The sequence below is a fragment of the Megalobrama amblycephala genome, linkage group LG1 (genome assembly GCF_018812025.1).
Source record: "Megalobrama amblycephala isolate DHTTF-2021 linkage group LG1, ASM1881202v1, whole genome shotgun sequence".
NCBI lineage: Eukaryota > Metazoa > Chordata > Actinopteri > Cypriniformes > Xenocyprididae > Megalobrama > Megalobrama amblycephala.
In genome coordinates, this window is record NC_063044.1 from 69,957,896 (window position 1) to 69,976,769 (window position 18,874).

The window sequence follows — 18,874 nt, forward strand, 5'->3', positions numbered from 1 at the left end:
TCGGCACCTGAGTCCGGGCAACTCCAAGCCAAGCCCCACTCTCTTTCATCGGATGATGCAGATCCAGCTGCTCAGCCTCCTCGCATGGAGCCGCGACCCTCCAACAGCAGCCTTCAGTTATTCCTCCCAGCCCACAGGTACCTGCTGCTAGCTGCCCACTTACAATAACTGACATAGCAGATATCGGGACATTTAAAGCGGATGAGCTTAAATTGGCCACCGATTCTGTTAAACTCAGACGCTAACAAAAACATTGCTGGAAAAGCTAGAAGAATTTAAATTACAACCTAGAAATATGGTGGGACAGGGGTATGATGGAGCTGGGAACGTAAGTGGCAAGGTGCGAGGTGTTCAAGCCTGAATTAAACAGCTGTATCTGCCTCCACCTGTGTGCATCGCAGAAACCATGCTCTTTGGCAATAGTGCACTCAACATGCATCCCTTTTTTGGCATGCCTTGAGTGCTGTACAAGACATTGTGTCTTTCATAACAGCTTCACCAAAACGACTGCAAACCTTTTTAGGTGAAAGCAGCATGAATCAGCGTTTACAAAAGTTTTCAGACACACGCTGGTCTCAGCATGATGTGTGCATTAGCACTGTCATCCAAAACTACGAGAACATCTATGTGACAATGGATCAGCTGAAGACTGAGGGGACCCCAGGAGCTGCAATCCAGCGATGTCTCTTAGCAGAACATCTAGAGATATGGAGAAAAAAACAATCAAACTAGAATTTGCCACCTTGGGTAGTAGCAATTAGTGAAAACTGTGTCCTGGGCTCATGGACTATCTCTCTCATTCTTAAAATGGCTCCTTTCTCAATTATTTCACTCATCACGGAGGAGCGCCCTCTAGTGGAGAACAGCAGTCACTACATTTTCTCTTCAGATTAAGAGTCGATGAACCACCCTTGTTGATATGCACTGAATTCATGCAAAACTCAATTTAAATTTTGTTTGTTTTTGTTTTTCTGTTCATTTTTAAATTTTTTTAATTTAACTTTATTATGTTATAATATTCCGCTGCTGAAATGAGCATGACGTGTGGTAAATCCGTCAGTGTCATGTTTTGATCGTGATGATGGAGAGACTAGTCAAAAATGTACATTTACTCACAAACTGGCCAGAAAACGCAACTTTCGGACTCCATCTTTATTTTTCTAGCTCGACTGTCACAGAATGGAAAGCACAGGATTGTGGGATATCAAAGGATACATCTATGCTGCCTTGATAAATCGATCAGATGAAGGTATCTCAGGAAACAGGAAGTGAAGCTAACATTGGATTCGGACGTGCCTTGATGCCTTCCTACCTTGAAATGTGTCCTCTGAAGGCAGCATTTTCCAGTTTTCAGACGCAGCCTCTGTGTTTGTTAATTACCTACGTTTAGCTTTTGACTTCTGCCGATTGTATTTGCACTTCAGAATTCATAAAAGTTGTGTTAATTTGTGAAGATTGCCATGATGGAGAAAATGCGTTAGAATCAAAGACCTTATTTTCTGAAAAGCCTATTGGAAAAATCCTATTCGGATGTTGTCGAGGTAACCACGGTGATGGTACTGTAACTTCCAGGTTTTCCTACAAAAATAAGTCATTCCTGCAGCACTATTAAACAGCAAAAACTTCAAAATAACAGAAACTCTTAAATGTGAAACACAATGACATTAAACACTATCAGGAGCATCCCTTTACTAAAATATACACAAAATAACACCTAATTTCAACATTTATTCTCTCTATCCAGAGCAAAACCTCATTTTCAAAGTTATCAGGACAGTTTCACTAAGTAACTTTTTAAACGAACACATTTCAGTGTAAATTTCACACAGTATGAAGTTGATGATATGATCAACATTATTGTCAACAGAAGTCAGGTTTAACCCTCATCCTCTCCTCCTGTACCTGAAACACATTACACTTTTCCTTTTTACTGAAAGCTGATATCATTGTTTTATATTTCAATTGTTTTCATTAATTGTTTTCTATTTTAATGCTTTAAAAAAAAAAAAAAAAAAAAAAAAAAAAATTGTTCCTCTGGGTCCTAAAGTTATTATTTTTTTCTTGTTGAGTATGCATTCAGATATATTTATACATTATAAAAAAATGTGGTAAAATTTTAGCTTTTTTAGATTTGTATTCGTACTGAAGTGTCAGATATTGTAATAACTGAAGTTATGAAGGTGGACAGCAGGGGAAAACAAAACAACAAGAAGTTAAAAACAAGTAAAACTTTAAATAATATTTATTTGAAAGAGCTGATTTTAATTCAGAATTTAAAACAATGCTGTTATATCTTAAAATGTTGTTATAATTTCACTATTTATTTCATATTTAATGAGAATGATGTAAGAGAGTAAAAGTGTCGTCATTTTCTAGACTTTGTCCAAACCTGCAGCTCTGAATGAATAATAAAGACACTAGCATTAACTGATCAACAAGCAGACAGAAACTATACAAAAAACATGCTGAACTGAGAAAAATAAGCAATAACTACAAATAAATCAGAGCATCACTTGGGTTTGTTTGTGAACATGTAAAAGACATTGAAAGTATTTATAATGGCACTGAATGACACCATTAGGACTCAGTTCTATTAGATTCATATTCTTCTGCTCATGTGGTTTTTGTGTCATTATTTGACTGATTTGTGATGGTTCTTGTTCACAGAGGCATAAAGTTCACTGCAGTTTTCCTGAGATCCAGCTTTTGCTCCTCTGATGGAAGCATAAGTCACTTTATCATCACAGCGAACCTGAATGAACATCACAGTTATTGTTTCAACACACAATTATTACAGCATGATGTTTGAGCTCAATTCATGACACAAATTCAGAAGAAAACACAAACTATCATGTTGAGAGAAGCTGGACAACATCAAGGAAGTGTTTCTCACCTTGTTCTTTCTCACTTGTTTTTACTGTAGTCCTCAGTATAAGTGACCTCAGTGTAAGTCTCATCATATATCAGCTCCTGAACATCAATGAAAAATCACCACAGTGTCAAATATACACAAATATACACAGATTATTGAAGATGAATCATATTGTTCACTGGCAGTAGATGAATGTAAATGTTGATTGTGTCGTTGGTTCATCATATTTATTCTTATCTGTGAGTTTTAGAGCAGAAACAGTTCAAATACACTAACCTGTCATTATATAATCTGACTAATACGAGTGTCATATTTCAGGATCAGAGCTTATAAACACTAATAACTCATGGATCGACCTACAATACTCACCTCAGAGTCATCAGTTCCTCTTCTGTTATCTGAAACATAACGTCAAGAGAATATTGATCATCAAACACATAATACAGTCTCCAATTAAACTGATTTTAGAAGAATTCTAGTGCTGTAGAATAGAAACATTAAACTCTGTCTGAGAGGAATTCTGTCTAAATTACACGTTTATTTCATCAGATGTTTTGGACATTTTGTCTGTTATATAATATGAGAAACTGTAAAAACTCACCGTCTCTTTTTCTGCAAATCATCCAGAGAATAAGAGCAGGAAGGAGAACAGCGAATGAAGCGACAACAATCACAATCACTGAGAGAGAGACGATATTACAGTCATATTAATACTGATGTCCACTGAGCTCATTTTCACTACAATGAGTTCATTTAGATCCTGATTCTAGAAAAACTCCAGAGTGTGAAAACAAGCACTGAAATGAGGATGATCTTCATACACACCTAGAGAGGTTGGAGTCAGTGTTGATGCTGTAGTTGATGGTACAACTATTAAAAACAAGATCATATTTGAATGCATGAACACAACAAACTGAGACTGATTCACACTAACATGAGATGACTTGTTTAATAAATCAATCATTTAAGATAAAAAAACTAAGCTAAAAGATTTTGAGCTGCTGACTGGAATCAGAAGATGAATGTTCAGATGTTCATCTGTAGGACATTAACATCATATTTTACAGTAGTAATAGTTGTTTCTCACCTGAATACTTGACAGTGTATCTGACTGAGGTCTGGAGTTGATTTCTGAGAGTAAGCTGACATCTCCACTCTCTGTTGTCATCTTCATTCAGGAGTGTTGTAGTCAGAGTGATGATACAGTGATCTGATGATATCTGATATCTGGAGTCTGTCTTCAGATCAACACCAGCCTGATTCACCCACAACAGCTGAAGTCCCTCATAACGGACCCAATAATCACAGGAGAATTCATCATATGAATACAACTGACAGGAGAGAGTCACAAAGCGACCTGGACTGATCTCAGTCTGTGAGGATGATGATGATGATGATGGAGACACTGAAACTGAACACAAGACACAAATCACAGACTCTTCAATCATCATCTGAGTTTAAAGGGAGAATCTGCTCTTTTTAAATTAACCACATAATCATAAACTTACCATGAAGAACATCCAGATAAACACGTGCATCAGTTCCTTGTTGTTGTTGTCCTTTCGGACCTGTCCATTGTTGGCAGGTGTATAATCCAGAATCTTCTTCTGTGATGTTCTTGATGTTCAGAGAGCAGTCAGACCCCAGACTCAGTCTCTCATGTCTCTCTGTGACTTTATTCTTTATTCCTCCTTTAATCAGTTCAACTGTTGAATGTGTGGATCTGTTACTGTAGATCCAGTGTGTTGATTTGCAGTCAGAAAGAGCATTATTACAGGGCAGACGGACATTTTCACCAGAACTGATGAACACATGAGTCTCATTCACTCCACTGGTACCTGAAACACAGTATATTTGAGTGATCATTATGATATATTAGGGGCAGTTGTGGTCAGATTTATAACAGCTTGCTCCAGCACAAACCCTCTTTTGGTGTTAAAAATCTCCTGTCAGGATTTACTAAAGACACGCAGTGAGAAATTAGCACTGAAAAGGTGTGGACACAGTTATCATTGCAGCGGAGCTTATTGAATAATGCATTTGTAGGAGTTTCCCTTTCAGATGCTGTTTAGTAAATCTGGCCCCTAATGGTTAGAGAGTCTTGTAACCTGAAGGTTGTGGGTTCGAGTCTCAGTACAGCAGTAATGTAGGTGTGGGAGTGAATGAACAGCGCTCTCTTCAGCTCTCATTACACTGTAGGAGCTAAATCTGATAATTTAAGCTACTGAGTTGTTTGATCCCGGAGTAATTAGGTTGACTAATTTTCTTGCTTTGATGTTACGTTGTTTACTTCCTCCAGAAGAAATGAGAAGACCATTCTTCCATTGCATCACCATACACAGTTTATTGACTCCACAAAACACCACCGTGTATAATGTCTCATTTAGTATCCAATACATAGGCCTACTTTAAAAGGAAGTATCACATGTGTTCATCACTTTCGCGCTGTTGCGGTCAAAACCTTTTTGCCCTTCCGGGTCAAAACCCACCTACAGCATTAGGAAGGCTGTCTATATACACAAGCTGTGTCCCAATTCAGGAGCTGCGCACTTCGTAGTGCATGACAGGGGTGGGCCTTTGAAGTGGAGGAAGGTCTAACTGAGGAACAGGATTTACCAGGTCTGCACAGCAAAACCATCCCAAAAGTAGCATCATCACAGAACAAGTAAAAATATCCCAATTCCAAACAATGAGCCGAGCGTTGTTACATGGCTAGCGGCTGTGTGACAGACAGCTGACAGCATACAGGAAAGGGATGCAGAAAAGTTTTATGACTTTCTATTTGGTTTTCACATGCTTCACTGTCGGCGACGATGGGACACTGGACCATATAAACAGGTAAAACATGTATGTGTAGTGATGTTTGTGACGTGTCTGAAACGTCACCATCATTAAATACATGGCCAATGAGGTACAGCTCTGCTTTTGTATATAAATCTGTTGTTCATGCCCCTTTTCTTTCACTGCTGTGGACTGCAGAGTGTGACGTCGGTCCACAAAGGCTGTGTGTGTGTGTGTGTGTCTCTCCAACCCTCGCTCTGGGCCGCGCTGCTGCTTTGGGTCGGCGACACTTCTGGTCCAGTGGCTAAGTGGGCCTGACATTTGTTTTCTTTTTGTTTCTTTTGTGGTCATATTATTTTTCGTTTGAGTTAATTAGTTTTTTTTTGTTATTTGTATTGATTTATCTTTTGTATTACTGTCACCAACCCTCAGTTTTGTGATTTTGACTGTGTGATAACAGTCACTATTAATTGGAGTGATTACCGCTATGCGGTATTCGTGATCTCGGTTATATATTGAAATCTTGAGCCGTGATCAGTTCTGAGTTTGTGTGATCTTTGTTGTTGTGATTTTTAAACTTATTTTGTTCATTTGAGTATTGCAAGTTTTCTTGGTTTTGTTTATATTTGTTTAGTACATTGATTCTGACTGTTTTGTTTATTTGTTTATGTTGGTTCGGTCTGTTTGTCTTCTAAAGTGACTTTTCCATCTCTTTTCGTATTTTGCAGGAGCTGAGCGTTTCTTGTGTTACAGCCCAAGCCTTTGTATTTATTATTAGGGGCCAAGCACCGAAGGTGTGTAGGCACCTATTGTATCTGTTGGCGTTCTTTTTATTTTCGATTCTTCTTCTTCTTCTTCTTCTTCTTCTTCCGCTCTTGAAGTCTATGGCAGCCCATAGAACTGCTTGCGGGAAAGTTGTAAAATTTGGCACACAGTTAGAGGACAGTCTGACCTTTGTCCATAGCAAATTTGGAGTCTCTAACTCAATCCCTCTAGCGCCACCAGCTGTCCAAATGTTACTTATGTTTATGTTAATAACTTTTGAACCGTAAGGGCTAGAAATTATATTATTATATATATAGAAATCATATTTTAGAAATTATTTTTTCCTCTGATTCCTTGGCTCAAGACAAATCGTTTCATTATTACACCCTATGACATCATTTTCCGTCATGAAAATTTTTCCGCCATTTTGAATTTTCTGAAAAACCTACTTTTTCGAACTCCTCCTAGGCCGTTACTCCGATTTTCATGAAAATTGAACCAGAACCAGACAAAAATCTATGGAATTCAAGTTGATTCCTCAAACCGTTTTCGAAAAACACGTGAACGAATTGTACATAGTGCTTGCGAAAATAGAAGTAAGGCTTTATCTACTGGTAATCCACCTACTGGTGCGGAGATATGAAAATTGCTATGTTGGCTGGCTTCTTGTGCCGTTTTTGTGCTTGGCCCCGTAATTGCTGCTTGCAGCTATATTTATTATTATTATTATTATCATAATTTAGTGTGGTGTATATTTTTCTCTGTGTGTTAATTTGGTCCATTCTCTTCTCCCGAGGGTAAGCTCCGCCCCTGTGCACCTGTGGCCCATTCATTCACGACGCTCTGGGTTGGATATAAAGCCCACCGGTATACTTCACTTTCCGCGCCCGGATCTTTCAAAGTATACTAAACAATAGCCTTGTCCAAATACCCACCCGAGCGGTCTTTGCACTTGACCACTTGTCTACTTACATGACGTATTTCCTGTATTTGGCTCAAAGTGTTCAAGTGGGTGTGAAGACCGCAAGTGTGTGTAGAACTTTTGATTGCCTGATGGGACACACTAACAGTCCTGCAAAAAATGCAAGCGTTTGCAGCTTCTTTTTTTTTTTAATTATTATTTTCAGTGCTCTGCATTTTAAAATTAATTTCTAAATGTCTGTTCAGTAGTCGCTATGTAACTATCAGAAGACACAATTTAAAATGGTGATGCTTCTTTGAAAAAGCAGTTACAAATGATGTACAAAATACACATTGCCCACTCATCTGTGCATCAATAAAATGCGCAACACTTTATATTTTACTACCAAATTATATGTATTATAATTCATTTAACTTGCAGTTGAATGTTTTTCTTGACATCTCGTGATTTCGGGGCATGTGAGTTCCTGAACATAATGCATGATGGGATACGCTTCAGCCTCGAATACTGCTCAGAAGCGGTGTTCAGGATAGTGTGGGTTTAGTGTGCATTAAGGGCACTGCACTTGGGCATTTTTAAGACATGGGACAGTCTTGCGCACTTACTTCCTGTCGCGTGCATGAGCACTCAAGTGGCCAAGACCGCAAGTGTGGGAATTTGGACCATAGATATACATAATAAAGGCTAGATGTCTTACGGCGGAGTCTCTAACGTCATCATCGGATGCCATCTTGTCACAGGCAAGCTTTCTGGCGGACTCTGTGGTACCTGATGTAAGGTGAGTGATCTGCACGAACACAAATGCTCTTATCTCGCTGAAATCTTGGCGGATTTACAAATGGTTTGGTTTCTTACAAACGTTATTAACGTGGCTATAATTCTGGATGCTTGAACATGTTGAAATTGCAGCTTTTCTTTTCGAAAAACGACTTAATCTTGCAGCATAGTTGTGTATCACGGCTACTTGCAAGTTATCAAGGCTGAGACTACAATCGAGCGATTCAGTTAGCCTATAGGTTTTACTGACACCAATAACGATTTAATGACAGCTAATCTTTTGTCTAAATTACAATCTTTGTGGATGTGGTTGTAGTTATTAGCTGGCTAATAACAAGAAGCTTTGAGTGAGACCTAGTAGTGAGTTAAGCTGCTACCCAGCAATTTTACATCAGTGGGAGAGGCAGAATTGCTCTTTCTTTTCAATATAACTTAAGTTGCACATGATTTCCAATCGGTTTTGGTTTGTTAAAAACATCTTACATTATGATACAGGAAATTGCTGGCTTTATAGGAGAAGATGCCAGACTTTAGTGCAGCCTAGTAAATGGCCTAGCCCTGAAGAAGTTAAAATAAATGTAATAATTCAAATTATTTTATTATAATAGTAATATTCATATTATAAGTGTGTGTGTGTGTGTGTGTGTGTGTGTTTAATACTCACTGCTGTGTGTGGATGGGTTAAAAGCAGAGCAGAAATTTTCACTTTATATTTCGCATAAAAGGCTGGATGCCTTTAAATTTTACATTTGGACTGAGTGGTTACACGAGACCAGAGGACCAAGATTAATAAAACAATGGTGAAGAATCTGAGTGTTTTATTTGACAAAGCTTTTAAATTTGATGAGCAAATAAATGCTGTTGTCAAATCCAGCTTTTTCCACTGGAGACTTCTGGATAAAGTCAAGACGTTTCTCTCTTTTAACGGAGCTTGAGAAAGTCATTCATGCCTTTATTTCTTCAAGTCTTGATTATTGTAATTCTCTGTATAGAGGAGTTAGTCAGACAGCGTTGTCACGTTTGCAGCTGCTTGATGTTGACAGGGACGTGAAAACAAGAGCATTTTACCCTGATTTTATCTTCTCTTCATTGGTCACCAGTACGTTATCTGAATAGAATTGAAGCTTTTGTTGTTGTTTTTAAGTCTTTAAATGGGTTGGCACCACCTTACCTCACAGACCTTTAAAACAGCAGACATCTTACTAGATCTCTTAGTTCCTCTGATCAGCTGCTTCAATTGTTTCTAGATTAAACTCAGGAGTGACAGATCTTCTCTGTAGCTTCATATAGATTGTGAGATCTTTTACCCTCACATGTTAGAGTGGATCCAACTATATCTAGTGTTAAAAACTCAGTTAAAACTCATTTATTATCTCAAGCTTTTAATTCTACTGGGTATTGAGGACTGTTTCACACTGAATTTCTGTGTTTACATAAACTATATCAGCATAAAAAACTGATGATTCAAATACCATCATTTCTCATTAATGAACACAATCATCTCTCTCTCCAGAATAAAGTGTTTGTCTTGATCATGTAGCTGTTGAAATCTCTGAATATGAAGATAATTGTTGATCATCAGATGTTTGAGTGACTCTATGTCCAGTATCAGGAATAATACAGTATGATCTGTATGTATCAATACACAACTCTGAGATCACAACGTGAATGTGTGCAAGAATAAACTGAGCATGTTCAAATCAACTCTTTCCAGACTAATTCCACTAAATGTCTTTAGAGAAAATCCAGATTTCTTTACCTGTGAGAAGTGAAGAGAGAATGATCAGTCCCAGCAGACACAGATCACACTGATCAGCCATTTTCTGTTTCTGTCAGTCTTTCTCTTCATTATATAGTTACAGCTCTTTCTTCAGACAGGAAGGGCTGGTCGTGTCTAAAGAAAGAACTTCCTCTGATCTGAACTGAGTGTAGTTCTGGTATATAGTTGTTCATTTAGTGACACGATGCCAATGCATAATGGAGAAGTGTTGATTTGTTCTTCACTGATGTTTAAATGTAATGTACATGTGGCGACCAGGGCGGGCGAGAGCCGTGAGGGAACGGCGCGAGGCCGGTGAGGCAAGTGATCTCTCGCCCGCCCTGGTCGCCACAGTACAGTACACTTCTACTGTAACAGGAACAGTCCCTGAAGATCAACTCATGGTTGATGTTCAAGAGCACAATGGTAACAGCTCAGGGAGTTTAACCTACAGTCATTCTGTTTCCACACAGACTTTGACACGACAGCAGCTGTCAAACATGTTCTTCAAAGTGCATATTATAAACCAACACTGGCTCAACACACATCTGATCTCCGCACAGTTCTTTGCATTACTGTTAGTTTCACTTCTTTCTTTTAGCAGTTTCCTACATGCAGTTCAAATCTACAAATAAAAACATTAAATTATTAGTGATAAAAGTGGTTTGTTAATAAAAGAATATTCATTATAAATTTTATAAATATCAGTTGTTTTAAAGCAGATAAATCAAGTGTAGAGTCAGTTCTGGCAGGTCACGTCAGTCAAACTCTCATCAGCTGACTGTCAGGTGACTCACGTCTACCTATAGGAATACAACGTCATATCACAGCATCCATACATAAGCTCCTCAGTATTATCAGCAGCTATCGTCATTTCTCAGGAGATAATTAAATGGTGAATTCGACAAGCAAAAGAGCATAATTTCACTAGGAAGTGTGCAATCAGGAATTAGCGAGAGGGATTCGTTCCTCACATGGATTTCACCTCTTGAACACACAAATTCACCACATTGATCATAAGCAGTCTGATTTGGAAGTGACTGAGTTAGCATTGCTTCTTGCATCGCTGCTATTAGCTATGGACTCACTGAAGTTATACTAATATGACTGAAGAACAAGTTCAGATGGATCTGCACTCCCCGCATGAAGAAGGGATCAAGAGAAGATCAAGCATCCACGTCACAGCCGGCTATTTCACTGTCCTTCATCTCTGAATGTTTTCAGAAGTGCAGGTAAGTTGGTATGTTTTGAAGCTGGGATAACGTGAAATAAACCAACCAGAGTCTCGTCTCCCATTCCCTTTAAAAGCCAGTTGTGCTCACGCCATGGTGCATTCGCTATTTACAAGATGGAATTTGCAAGCAGAAAAACTGAACGCGTCTATAGTGAGGAAACGGATCTGCTCGTGAGCGAGGTTAAAGCGTGTGAGTAGATCATCTACCTAGAAATGTACTCTTTTTTCACCTGGGGGGCAGCGAGGTGGAACTCAAGGGTCCGACCCGGGAGGCATAGTGTCCTGGAGTAGAGGCAGGGACTGCAAACTCCTGCATTGTGGTGAAAGAAGAGGAGGATGAGAGAGTGAGGAAGCATAGCACTGTGAAACCATACCCCTTGTGACCCAGAGATTAAGGAAACTGCTCAGAAACTCTTTTGCAAAACAAAACTGAAGATTCTCCACCTGGTCCTCCTCCAGGGGAAAGAGTTGAGAGTTGGCTGAGATGGGGTGTGTCGCCTTCCTGCGGCAGCTCAACAGACCTCGTCTGACCAAGAGCCTACATGGTGACTTTCATCACCCTGAGGGGAAGATCCATCGCCGTATACAGTTCCTGCATCAACCCGAGTTCAGAACTACCTTCATGCAGCTCTTTTGGTGCTTCAGACTGGTGTACCTGCAGGAGGGCCATAGCATGCAAGGTGGAGGCAGCCTGTCCGGAGGCACGATAAGCTTTGGTGGCAAGAGCGGCCGAGAACTTACAGGCCTTATGGGCTTAAATGCACCACAATTGCATGCTCCACCTGAGGAGTACTCTGGGTTCAAGCCAAAGTTCAAGATCGGAGCCCTCCTTCAGACAGCACACCAGATAAACACTATATCTGATTTGATGCAAAAACAAAAAAATAAAAGAAAACTTTGCATCAGATTTTTGAATGACAATATGACACACATTGGACTTATGATTGCTATTTTCAAAGTTTCATTGACACAAAAACTATACAGCAAGAAAACACATTAAAGGAAAGTGAATCATTGCCTAAGCATAAAAAAATGAGTGTCCAGATAAAGGTCATTTGTTTGTTGTATCTCTGCAGTTATGATAATGGTGATTATGGAATCATCATCATACAGATTATTCAATAATAATAATAAAGTCTGTATGAAGTTTTACAGTGACATTTTCATCTATTCCAGAGTCAAGACTTTCTCACAATATTAAGATGGTTGATATCCATCCTACACTTCCGTAACTAAAATAGTGAATTAATTATAGCAGTTCTAGTGTTTTCAGAGCTGTGATCTCACTGTTGAGGTTTAGAAACATGTTACTCAGAACTCAGTTAGTTTAACCACATAGAGCAGTGATCATCTCTGAACCAGTTTAGACTGAATCATTCTGATGTCACTTCCTCTGTAGTGCTGCACTACATTCAACTCTTTCTTTTCAGTTAACAGTAGCATTAGTTCAGCCTGATAAATGCACTGAATTTGAACCCAGATTTAATTAAAGTAACCAAAAAGTTTACAGTTCCCTTTCGAAAGGGAACTCAACCCTGCGCTTGGAATTGCGCTATGGGGAACATCACTCGTGACTCGTGTTCGAAATGCCAAAATCACAACACTCCAATCCTATTGGCCGGTGACAGCCTATGACGTCAAACGGCGTGAACTGTGACATATAAAGGGAGCGCCTGGGGAAGCAGCCAAACATCTTCTCGTCTTTTCGGGACTGTTTTGTTCGTGCCATTGTTTCACAAACTCCGGTAGGAAATTACTCCTTTTATATCTGCAATCGTCCAGGAGGAAGTGTTCATCCGTGACACTCCCAGAGGTTTGACACTTGATGTAGCCCCATTTTTCTGGAACTTGCAGGCATAGGGCTCTGTCTGGAGAGGAGCGAACGCATAGATTTCTCTCGATGCTTGAGGGCGGCATCTATGTGTGTTTGTCTATAGCGAGTGCTCACTGTGAGCGTGCGCGGACGACTCGACGAACGGTTCCTTTCTGTCCATGAATGTTGACGCTCCATTCTTTCGTTTGACTGACTCTGCGTTTGAGATTGGGAGGGCATGGATCGGGAGGGCATGGATCCCCTCCCCCCACCGTTGTGTTTATAATCGATCCCCCAGCCTGGGCCGCATTAATGCACGGGCTTACCTGGGCTTAAGCCCAGGGCCCCGGGCTGAGGGTGGGCCCTGGTGATGCCGGAAAAAATATAACCGCATTTTATAATGTGATGACTGTACCTTTAACATCGCTTTGCTTTGAATACAGGTGCGGTCCTGCGCATGAAGTGCATCATGATGCGCCGCGTCTAGCAGCAAGCAACTCACAGTATCAGTATCTGGACAACGCGGACAGACCCAGTGGCGCTGCCTGTGTGCGTACACTCATAGGGCTCGTTCACACAGAACACGTTTTTGATTCTGTATGTCAGACAGGGTTGGCCTAGACTATGTTTGGCCTTTGCTAAATTAGTACGGCCTCCTTGGTGGCGTCAGGGGTGAATTTATCCCCTAGTGACTGGCCGGGATTCCTTTGGTTCCCTGGCCACATTCCCTTTAAGTGACCACTTCCTACGGGTCACAGATGCCTTTAGCAGCCTTGGCAGGCCTTTTGCGAAAGGCCTCTTTTAGGCTCAGCTTGGGCAATTGGCCGTAGGGAATGCTGTCACTAGGGCTGTCGCGATAACCGCAATTTCGTAATACCGCGCTTTTGACGAGCCAACCGCAGAACACTGCAAAAACCGCAGCAACCGCGATATTTGCATGTTTTCTATTTTTTGAAAGGCTATGTCCTTCTCGTTTTCCACTTCATACACATGTACTAAATATTAAATAAGGTAACAATGATAGCATAATGTGTACCATGGTGATTTGTAAAGAGGCAGATGTGCACTAAACAAGCCTAAACAGACAGTGAATGTGAGAGAGATCGACTGAGCGCGTGCGATTACCTGCGTCTGTCCTTCAGGCCGAGACATATATTCGTGAAAAAAAGTTGTCGTGTCCAAGGATAGCGAAATCTCTGCCTTAGCATCGAAGCATTACTGGTCAGCTGAGCCTTATAAAGTGGCGCTCAACGTTAAAATGATTTCAACAGCTTGTTTCATTTCATCTCTCTTTTGAATGAATCTGCGTTTTTGAACGTGCAGTTGAATGAACGGTTTAAAGACTCAAAGACAGTCCCTTGCCGCCACCTTGTGTCACAACAATGTAACTGCACTGAGTGACAGCCCGTCTAGAACGCGCAGAGATGAGTAACGTTAGTTCTGCTTATACTCGTGAAATATCAGCAGAAAGTCTTGTTTAGTCAGATTCGAGGATCGAAACTAACTATTATACATACAACAATAGCTCTACCATCTTATTGTCAGGTTTATGTTCTGTTTTGTAGACCCTTATTTTGACATTCTCTTTACTTCAATGCTCTATTTAGTTTCGTTATTGAATATGACCTCTCTCTCTCTCTCTCTCTCTATATATATATATATATATATATATATATATATATATATATATATATATATATATATATATATATGGCGGTAATACCGCATATCGCGCTATTGAGCCACTCAAAAATACCGCAAGGGAAATTCCTTAACCGCGACAGCCCTAGCTGTCACTGACAGCCTTGGAGAGTTGCTCCCGGTTTTTCCCTGGAACTGCCGGACGTTTGTCCAGACTTCTTGGGCATGCGCTCTCCTTCAGCATGGCGGCGTGGGTATATCGTTCCCCATAGCGCAATTCCAAGCGCAGAGTTGAGTTCCCTTTCTAAAGGGAACGTCTCAGGTTACGCATGTAACCATGGTTCCCTGAGAACAGGGAACGAGACTCTGCGCTTCCCTTCCATGCTTCGGGATGCCTGCGGAACAGTCCCTCAAAGATGAAAAGGTGTCCGACTGCTTCCTCGGCGCTCCCTTTATACGTCACGGTTCGCGCCGTTCGACTTCATAGGCTGTCACCGGCCAATAGGATTGGAGTAGTGTTGTCACGGTACCAAAATTCCAGTAGTCGGTACCGATACCATGAAAATGTTACGGTTCTCGGTACCAATTTCGGTACCACAGCAAAATCTATTGGAACTATTTTAAAAACATTAAATATGATTTGGAGTGTGTGTGTGTTTGTGTGTGTATATATAGGCTACCTCAATGAAATAAATTTTGAAATATAAATAAATAAATAATTAAATGCTCAAACATCCATTGTGTACTGTTGAAAAAACAGCATATGCTGGTAAGGTAGGTTTTGAAGCTGTATGCTGGTCAAATGCTGGTCCTAAACTGGTCCTGCTGGTCTAGTCCTAAGCTGGTCCTGGACCAGCATAAACCAGCTCAAACCAGCATACCAGCTTCAAAACTTACTTTACCAGCATATGCTCAATATGCTCATGTTTTTTTCAACCGGGGTAACAGACGTGCGTGTTTATTCAGTCAGAGAAACAACACACTACAGCCTGTAAAACTATGAAATAAATATCGGTAAATAATGGTAACCTAATAATAAGAAAGTTACAACTGACAACTGACAACTGACACTTGTTGTAAAAGGTCTGAAGAGCGTGTTTTATCCTCCGCAGGGGCAAGACATTCAGGCTATGTTTGATTTAGCGCTGCCAGACAAAGCGAAAGTAAAAATCACCAGCGTATGAAACGCGATATATACAAATAAACTTGACGCGCCTTATAAAGTCTAATAACAAGCACAAACTCTGTTAAATAGAAACTGACGTGCAAGCAAAAAGGTTTCTGTCCTACGGTGTTTTTTCTACTTTACCACAGTAAATAATGTGAATAGCCTATAATAGGCCTAATACGAACGAAAGAAACCTTTATAATCCCCTGCGTGAGTGAAGATTTGGGAAAAGAAACAGAATCCATGTTCAGTGGAATAACTAATGAAATATTGTTAAATTCTCTGCTAATCAGGTGACCAGATCGCGATTCGGAAAACAGAATACAAAGCTTAAATGTATGGACTCACGTACCTCTGTCATTCGGCATTAACCAAAATGTTTCCATGGATGCGATGTCACATTTAATTGCCAACTTATTATTTCTTCTGTAAACAAAGCTTTGTGCTTCACTCGTGTCATATTCAAGTAAATACTGGCACAGTCCTATCAGTGGGTACCGAATATACCCGGATTCTCGTACTACCGGTACTACAGAAATGCTGGTATCGTCACATTTTCAAAATTTCAGTACCGACTTGGTACCGAAGTACCGGTACTTTTGACAACACTAGATTGGAGTGTTGTGATTTTGGCATTTCGAACACGAGTCACGAGTGACGTTTCCCCATAGCGCAATTCCAAGCACAGAGTCTCGTTCCCTGTTCTCAGGGAACCATGGTTACATGCGTAACCTGAGACGTTTCTAACATTCATCTGAATTAAATTTTCAAAGAAATATATCAACAAAAACTTCTTCTGGAAGTCGTTAATAAAAAAAAAAAAAAAAAAATTTGCTAAATGGAAATAGGAGAAATGGTGTAAAAAGTCCACAAGGTTGCATTTAAATGAACACACATTTTATTGGTAATGACAGTCATACGTCATGACGACAGACGTAACACGACACTGTCATTATTTTTACACCATCTAGAGGGCGCATGACTTTAAAATGTAAATATAGGTCGTAATTAGTGGTTAGATGTGTGTTGAGTCAGTGTGGTTTACAATATTTTCACACTGAAGAACATGTCTGACACAAATGTAAAGCAACACTTCACTGTGGAACAGTATATATCAACTCTAGCAGAATTTAAACACTGAGTCGGTCAGATCAGAGGAAGTTCTCAACCACAGGAGGAGCTGTAACTATAATGAAGAGGAGAGTGAGTGTACTCTTGTTTCTCCAGTTCGTTGTGCCTCTTGTGTTGTTACTGTTGTTCCTAATAGTGATGGGAGAAATGAAGCTTTTTAAAGCTTTGAATCAACTGAACCAATTGCTCCTCAAGCTGATTCATTGTTTCAAAGTGTTCAAACATCACTCGCTGGTGACCCCTGCTGGTCAGAACAGTGTTAATGCAACAAAAACTCAGGACAAACATGCATAAAAACACCTTTTACAAACCTAATGCAAATGTATTATTGAAAGTAAAATCTATCAAATGCAGTTAACTAATGATCTAATAAGATTAAATATTAAGTATCTGTGTAATATGTTTTCTTTTATCAATTTTCAGGGCTTGTTTTGTTTGTTCAATGGACACTCAGCTAAACAGCCAATCAGAAACTATTAACTACTATGTTACGTCCTGAGACGTATTGTGTATGTGTTTTGTTGGTTCCTTCTTTCTTTCTTTCTTTCTTTCTTTCTTTCTTTCTTTCTTTCTTTCTTTCTTTATTTCTTTCTTTCTCTCCCTTTCTCTTGTCCTTTCTTTAGGATTGCATTCTACCAAAGTGATCTCCAGATCTGATTGGTGCTAATGGGACCAGGGAGCAGCTATAAATGGATCTGGAAGGCCTGAAGAGGGAGCTCTGCTCAACTTGTGATTCCCTGTTGTTTAATTGCACATGTGCTGTTGTGTGTTTGCTGCAGCGTGTTGTTGCTGTTAGCTTGCTTGTTGATCTGCCTGTTGTGTGCAGTGTTATTTTTAGATTTGAGTTGATAAGTTGTTGTCAATCTCATTTTCCCTTTTTTATTTTTTATTTTTTTTGTAAAATATTGTAATTATTTTTTCCACACCAGGAAGCTGTAGGGGGTGAGTGCCATTTCCTTTGTAAATACTGTTTTCTCCTGTTTTTCATTAGATGGGGAATTAGGATAATTTCTTTTCTTTTCTTTTCTTTTCTTTTCTTTTCTTTTGTTAGGGAATTTAGGTTTTTCTGTTAGGAGTTTGTGTGGTGTTTGTTTGTTGTTTTGGCTTTTGCTCACCCCTGAAGTTGTGCTTTCATTTGTGGTTTTGTAAATAAAAGTGTAAAAAGGATCTTTGATTTCAATTGCAGTTTATGTTGCGGCCTCACCCTAGACGGGGTCGTAACTACTATTATTTATTTTAATTATACTAATGATTAATTAAAACATCTGTAAATGTATAAAACTGATCAGAGATCAGGTAAACCGGTAAAACCCATAGAGATTGTGTTCAATAGTTCACAGCTGGAGGGCGATCTCAGTAAATCTGCATGATTCATGGGTTCACAGAGATCATCGCCCCCCCCAGCGGCAAAACATTGAAATTACAACACGTTTCATAATTTTGTAACTGGACAGTGCTTTTGTTGAACATACAGAAATGAAGTTCTTTAGACGGGATAAAGAAAGTGAAAGTGATGAAGGTGGACTGGACAGAGAGAAGTTGAAGAGCTTGTGTGACAAGGAAAAAAAAGCACAATTCTGTAGGCAAAATGAGCTCAAAAGGGAAATATTACTAATTAATCATAACTCATTATGATTAATTATAAATATTTGAATTAGTTAATAAAATTATCTTAATGTAGCTGAATTAATATTACAATCAGCTAATCTGTTCAGCCAGAAAACACTCAGTATTGATCGTCAATCATCTTTTCAAAAAGGATATTTTCCGTGGCCATAGAAAAACAATTGCTTTCTTAGCACACATCTGTGATCGTAATCTTTATCAGGGACATTGGTTTATAAGCAGATCAGAATCAACTCGCAAGTTTTATTTAACTAATTCACAAACACATAACTAAACTAACAAACACAAACATACCGTTCTCGCAGTGAGAGTGTGAGAAATGAATCTGAACCGTATCATAACAGGGGGATGAGACAATGAAAGAGTAAATTAACAATCGCTGGAC

The 18,874-nt window shown here is 39.5% G+C and overlaps 1 protein-coding gene across 2 annotated transcripts; it reads right to left on the reverse strand.

The window, feature by feature from the left end:
- Positions 1-2,501: 2,501 nt before the first annotated feature.
- Positions 2,502-10,051, reverse strand: LOC125247482 (coxsackievirus and adenovirus receptor homolog). Of its 2 annotated transcripts, XM_048158802.1 has the most exons (8): positions 9,877-10,051; positions 4,381-4,710; positions 3,960-4,283; positions 3,698-3,742; positions 3,474-3,551; positions 3,242-3,270; positions 2,894-2,970; positions 2,502-2,752 (listed from the first exon to the last, which is right to left on the reverse strand). In XM_048158802.1, the coding sequence occupies exons 1-7, from the start codon at positions 9,935-9,937 to the stop codon at positions 2,905-2,907; spliced, it is 933 nt and encodes a 310-aa protein (XP_048014759.1). In that variant the 5' UTR covers positions 9,938-10,051; the 3' UTR covers positions 2,502-2,752; positions 2,894-2,904. The 2 variants fall into 2 exon arrangements, with proteins under 2 accessions (XP_048014759.1, XP_048014767.1); XM_048158810.1 differs by lacking the exon at positions 3,698-3,742 and having other exon boundaries at positions 9,877-10,050.
- Between the last annotated feature and the right edge of the window lie 8,823 nt (positions 10,052-18,874).